Consider the following 6000-nt stretch of genomic DNA (forward strand, 5'->3'; position numbering starts at 1 on the left):
ATCATGTAAAACAGCTCGTGTTTTTGCACGACAATCTTTAGTCCTTCAGTAGCAGTAACTGACCCCATTATGTCATAGATCATATGAGCACGTTTTCTTTCTTTGAATTTTCAACAAATTATTTGCGTTTTGGTATTTGATTCAATATTTTTGGCCACTATCCGGCCCTATTTGATTTGAATTCAATTCATGATGAAATTTCACTATTCGCAGACTCCTACTGATTATCAGTTAATGCAATAGGCACATGCAGAAGGTTTCTCACACAAATGAGACAACTATCTAAAAGAAGAAATACAGCCAAGCAAGAAAAAAGAAAAAAGACTTCAGTTTGTTGTATTTAGGAAATTTAGGGCAGACTCTCCATGAAACAAAAATTTTTTTTCAGTGTTATGGATAATGTATCATGCCTGATCGTCCCCACTTTTCAATCTTTTCTTTACCATTCGAGCTTATTCTATCCGATATGAGTAACCAGCACCACGCGATTCTTACCCCTAAAATATGAAACCCAGGTTCAGTATGATGCGGATTACAGTTCGCATTGTCTTTTGCTGTCTGTGCACATTTTACTGCTCTTTTCACAGTTTATGAAAAATGTGCTCAGTGAGAACAAACATGACAGCAACACAGACATGAAAAGGCAAATGCAGATGGCTGCTACTGCCTCCCCATGAAGGGCATACTCACTCACACACAAAATACCCCGATGTTCATTTCCCAGGTGTAACACATCGAATGATGCAAACGATGCTAGTATGGACAGGAGTGAGTGCCGTCGTAATTTTGAGTTGGTGTGACTGAAAAGTAGTGCCAATCATTGAGAGTACAAATAAAAGTCAGTGATTGATAGTTTTAATTGTTATATCATGTGAGTGTTGGTATGTGGACATGTGCACATGAGTGAAAGCTAACAAGAGGTTGAAAAAAACTTGTGTGTGGATAAACGTGAGTGGAAGAAACTATGAATGCGAGTGACCACTGGCAAGCACAAGTACGACATAAGTTTTCAGTGTATAGCTGCTGCCTTTCCGTGTATAGTGCGCGAGTGGCCGGCCTTGCTCTGCAGCGAGACACCTTGCAGCCGTTGCGGGTTGTGACGTGCGGGTGTGACGTGCATTGCTTGCCTGTGCATTCCACTGTTTTCACCTGTGCAGGCATGCTCTGCACGGGTGACAATGGTGGAAGGTGTGCTTGTATGGCCAAAGATCTGTGCTCTCGCAGGTCACTTTCGTCACATCTTTTTCATAAGACAAAGTGCGTTTCGACTGATAAAATGCACCTGTATCATCGATCCCCACTTGCGGCTGTGTTGAGGCATGCGATTATATAAATGTATGACAATGCCAACAGCCACGTAAAAAAAAAAAAATTCTGGATGGCCACAGAATGAAACTAGTCACAAAGTGTGCGTTGTTTATGCAGGTGTGTGTTATCAGTCGAAACGTGCTTCGCCTTATGAAATAGATGCTGCGAAAGCGCCCTGAGCGAGCACAGGTCTTCAGTTAAACAAACGCACCTTCTAACGTTGTAACCCACGCAGAGCAGGCCTACATGTCATTAAGGCTGCGCCTGCTCCTGTGCACGCAACGGCACAAAGTGCAACGGCCGCAAGGTGTCGCGCTCAAGAGCAAGGACAGCTGCACAGGCGCTATACACAGACGTGGCCATGGCTGTACATGAGTATGAGTGAGTACATGGCCTACAAATATAGAGGTGAGTATCTTATTCTTTGACACTATTGTCAAGAGGGATTGTCTAACCGCTGTACAGTATGTCGGTTACCTTCATTCAATACTTTGCATACTTTAGTCTCACTATGATAGCATGCCACTTTCCGAATGAAGAGCTTGAAGGTTGATAGGCCATAGATTAGCACTGGCAATGTAGCAGCAGTCATTCTAAGCTTCAACCTTAAGGCACAGAAACACTAATATCTCTGTTGTATATAAATGGCACACTGAATTTAGAAGCTGGGTTCTTTTTTTTCTTAGTTCCGATAGAAAGCTAGGCTACATTATTTACCGCCAAATTCTGTAAGGAAGATAAACTCCTGTTTCTTTTATGGGTGGCTTCAACAACACAGATAGTTATGACAGGTGACAACAATGAAGCAATGCTAATGACATGAAATTAATTAAGCCGTAGCGCAGTAGCGTTCGTCGTGGCATTTGTTTCCTAAAATGTTGCGTCTTTAACATAGGTTTGTATTGTGAATTAATCTAGCTGCTGAGAGGTGAGATAGTGAACAGCGGGTACATCACACGACACTTACCTTGCATATCTTCTTGGCGTGGACACTTGAAAGACTGCCACCGAAAACTGTGAAGTCCTGTTAAAAGAGAATGGGACCGAGAAACCACAGAAGTGAAATATTACGACCCTGTGCTTTTGGGACGTGTTACTCAATACTTGCCTGGCTGAACAGAAACACTTGTCGGCCGTGTATTTCTCCGTGTCCGGTCACGACGCTGTCACCAGAAAACTGTAAAGTGGGCGAACATTCTAGCTTTCTTCTTACGTTGCCACAATTAGGTAGCCAACTGTTGTGCGATTACCTTTTCTTTGTGCATACCGAAGTCGCTGCATGTGTGCTCCATGAACATGTCATACTCCACAAACGTTCCGGGATCGAGCAAGATTGATATGCGCTCCCTAGCAGACAGCTTTCCCTGTGGAATAACGACGAGAAGAAAGCATGCGGCTTTGTTACCTGCAGCTCATTCATTCAAAACACACCGGGCATCATTATCCCACCTTTTCATGCTGTTTCGCTACGCGCTTCTCGCCTCCACCGAGCAGGGCCGCTTTGCGCTTTTCTTCTATTTCCTGCTTGACGCGGAGAGTATTGGCAACTGAACAGTAGCGCAGCGACAGCCCGGGCGCCGTCACACGACCCGCGAAGCACTTCGGGAGAACACGACGGACTGTCGTGCAAGCTAAAGCGGTAGACATGACAACAGGGCTGCAGGTGATCGTTTTAACGAGGTCCAAGCTCGCCTCTTCCAACAGTGAGTTAACGTCACGTGCGACACATTAATAACATAGAAGAGAAAAAAAAGGGAGACAGCCGTGCTCACGTGGACTTCAAACAGCTGCCAGCGGACAGTGAACTAAACAACAAACGAAAGAAGACAAGTTGTTTCCTTGCAGAACAGGCGACGTTAGCCGTAGTAACGGCTGTAGCAGAGTCTCTAGCCAGGAACGAACAAAACATGGCCGCTGTGACGTATTCAAGTTCAGTGCTTTCGGTTTCGGTGCTGTACAGAGAAGCGCGCTTTTTAAAAGCGGTGTTCTTCACTTACTGCTGCTTTGTTCTCGCTTAAGCATTGCACAGAGTTCAAATTTCATGGCTTTCTTCACTAAAACAAAGTTTGGAGCTTTAGCTTGTCTAGTTATGGTTGGTGTGGCTGTTTTCCACTGCCCATGGCTCGTACCCAAAGGAGGGGATTGGCTGATTGCAAGGTGAATTTGCCCCATACTTTCTGCATTGCTTCATTCCTAAAAACGCTGGTTATTTACTTATGATTTGAAGTGACAATTGTAAATTTGAAAAAAAAAATTAGTGAACCCACAATTCAGCAAAAAAAAATAGTTTAGTCGCAGTGATGTGTTCCTAAACGGCGAATAAAACAGCCGTTTGGCTGTACCCCGGTGTAGAGGCTCCAAAAGAAAGACGGGCAGGTTCTGATAATTGCAAGTCCAGTTTTTGATGAGGTGGTGCTAGTATCCTTTTCCTGAATAAATGAAAACAGCGACTAGGAATAAACTGTGACTTTGCCTTCATCTAGGCAGGTTCGGGTTGATTCAGTCCTTTTTTAACGAGCATGCTGAACTACATGATCTCAAAATAAAAAGTTCACGCCGTCTGCATTTTGTTCTTTGTCCCGAAATAAGTAACATAAAAACCTGCATGTCCAATCAATAATTTATCATCTGTCTTGCTTCAATTTTCTAACATTTCTTGAAAAAGCTAGATACATAACTTACTGTCAAGGACACTCTAGGTATATTTGATGAAAATTAATGGCAGAGAAAGAATTTTAAAAATTGGCCCCCTATCTGCATGTTCCACTGCAAATGTCATCGAATGACGATAGTCTTCTGCCTGGAGAGAGTGAATAAAACTCTCATTTGATGTTTTGCGCGAAAAAGTCGGGGAATGGGATACTGGAGGCGAATGGGATTCTGGAGTGCCTGGATGCGCGCAGCGGGCAGGTGCCACCACCGTATCGTCCTGCAGTGCCTCGATGCGCTCGTTCGCCGCACATCGAGGAACTCTATTCTTAGCGAAGCGCAGGAAACAACCTCCTTCTCGTTCATAGTGTAACATTGTCAGCTTAGCGTAATGAACGCTACGTTTCTTAGAATTACTTTTATATTTCTTTATAGTGTACACACACGCCACAGTATAAACGCGTCTTGAAGCTTTACCTAGAATATGCGCAACATTTGCTTTTTAATTGATACTACGCACAAGTATGAACGCAGGAACAAGAGCAATAACGTGGCCTTTCTAAAAACACACGTGGCCTATCAGACCTTTGAACTGTGTCTGGCTTTCGCCATTAAAACGAATATCTGTCTAGTGAAAATTATAGTCGTGACCGACTCCGGCGAGATTTGTACCGGCGGGTAAACTTGTGGCCACCGCTGCAGCCTTAATCCAGTCGCCGAGCGAACTTGCAACGCTCGCGGCTGAGATCCCTGCACAAAATCTCACAGAGTGCGAAAGCTCTGACAAACACCGCAACAGGTTTTCCCGTGTGCGGACATTATTCACTGTAAAAGGGCCCAGGAATGATGTTGTGATAGTAGCACCACTTCGTTTCTAAATTATGTGAGCACGAAACCTCAAAAAAAAAAAAAAAGAAAGATGGGTAATTGACGGGGGGGGGGGGGGAGGTCGCGCTAAAAATTTCGGGGGTAAAGTTTGAACTCCCCCCCCCCCCCCCCAGCCTTCTCTACGCCACTGGGAAACAATCTCGTCATTGAGAGCGTTTTCGAAGTGAATGGTAGATGTGTTGCTCGGTGCATCGGTTTCGGTTTCGCCTGCAAAAATAGCCACATTTTATCGCCCCGTGGGGATTACCAGTGACTGCCTTTCAAAATTTCGACGTCACTATAGGGAGCTTGCATGAACGGCGGCGACGCTATGGACTCTGGGTAGGCAACCATTTCTTTGTCAGGGGCAGCTGGGGAGTGCAGCAGCGGCGTCGTGTTTGCGAGCGTTGGTGTATACCTTTCAGGCGTGATCGAGGGCGATCACGACGCAAATTTAACTCCAAGAAGTTTCGTGCACGATATCAGCCTCACCGCAAGACCACACCGCAACGCTGTGCCAAAAAGACATCCGCGGCACGAAGAAGAGGCGAGAATTTACTCCGAGTGATCCATTCACGCTTCGTGCGCGCGACTGTGTAAGCGACGTGTACTTGTGGCGGCGCGTCGACAGCTGCGATATTCATGAATTTTTCGTTCCGAGGACGAGTTTGAAAACCTGGGAGCAGATGAAGTCCACAAAGTCCCTCGAGGGTCACAACATTGTGAAGAGTGGCCGAGTGCGGGAGCCGTAGGTGAAGAATGTCGCCGCCGCCACCGTGGTCGTCGTCACTTAGGTAGGACGTGTTAAATTGAGGAGCGCTCTTATCGTGCACGTGCGCCGTACTCCACGAAGAATAACAGCGCAGTGGGATGCGAGCAGGCTTCGCTGTTCCCGGCCATGCATGTGCAGTGCGTGGCAAGGACCTCGCCATCACTCTTGCCCATGAACAAGACGTCGACCGGAGCTTGTTAACACACTGGAAGTTTAACCCGAACAGAAACAAACATTCGCATCTACGGCGAAATCAAGTAATTTAACACCTCTTACATGAGTGACGATGATCACGGTATCGGCGGCGAATTTCTTCATTCACGACTCCCACAACCGTCACAATGTTGTGGCCATTGATTGCCTTTCCCAACTTCAACAGCTCTTGGGTAGTCAAACTCGTCCTC

General features: G+C 45.7%; 1 protein-coding gene across 1 annotated transcript in view; it reads right to left on the bottom strand.

Moving 5' to 3' along the window:
• LOC119159452 (propionyl-CoA carboxylase beta chain, mitochondrial) overlaps positions 1-3105 on the bottom strand; it is a 75288-nt gene extending 72183 nt beyond the window's left edge. The window contains exons 1-4 of the mRNA XM_037412210.2: positions 2758-3105; positions 2559-2672; positions 2417-2485; positions 2276-2332 (exon numbers count right to left, since the gene is read on the bottom strand). Of these exons, the coding sequence (XP_037268107.2) occupies positions 2276-2332; positions 2417-2485; positions 2559-2672; positions 2758-2955 (438 nt within the window). The 5' untranslated portion in view covers positions 2956-3105. The remainder of the gene's footprint in view (positions 1-2275; positions 2333-2416; positions 2486-2558; positions 2673-2757) is intronic.
• Positions 3106-6000: the final 2895 nt, after the last annotated feature.

This window comes from Rhipicephalus microplus, chromosome 1 (genome assembly GCF_043290135.1).
Source record: "Rhipicephalus microplus isolate Deutch F79 chromosome 1, USDA_Rmic, whole genome shotgun sequence".
Lineage (NCBI taxonomy): Eukaryota > Metazoa > Arthropoda > Arachnida > Ixodida > Ixodidae > Rhipicephalus > Rhipicephalus microplus.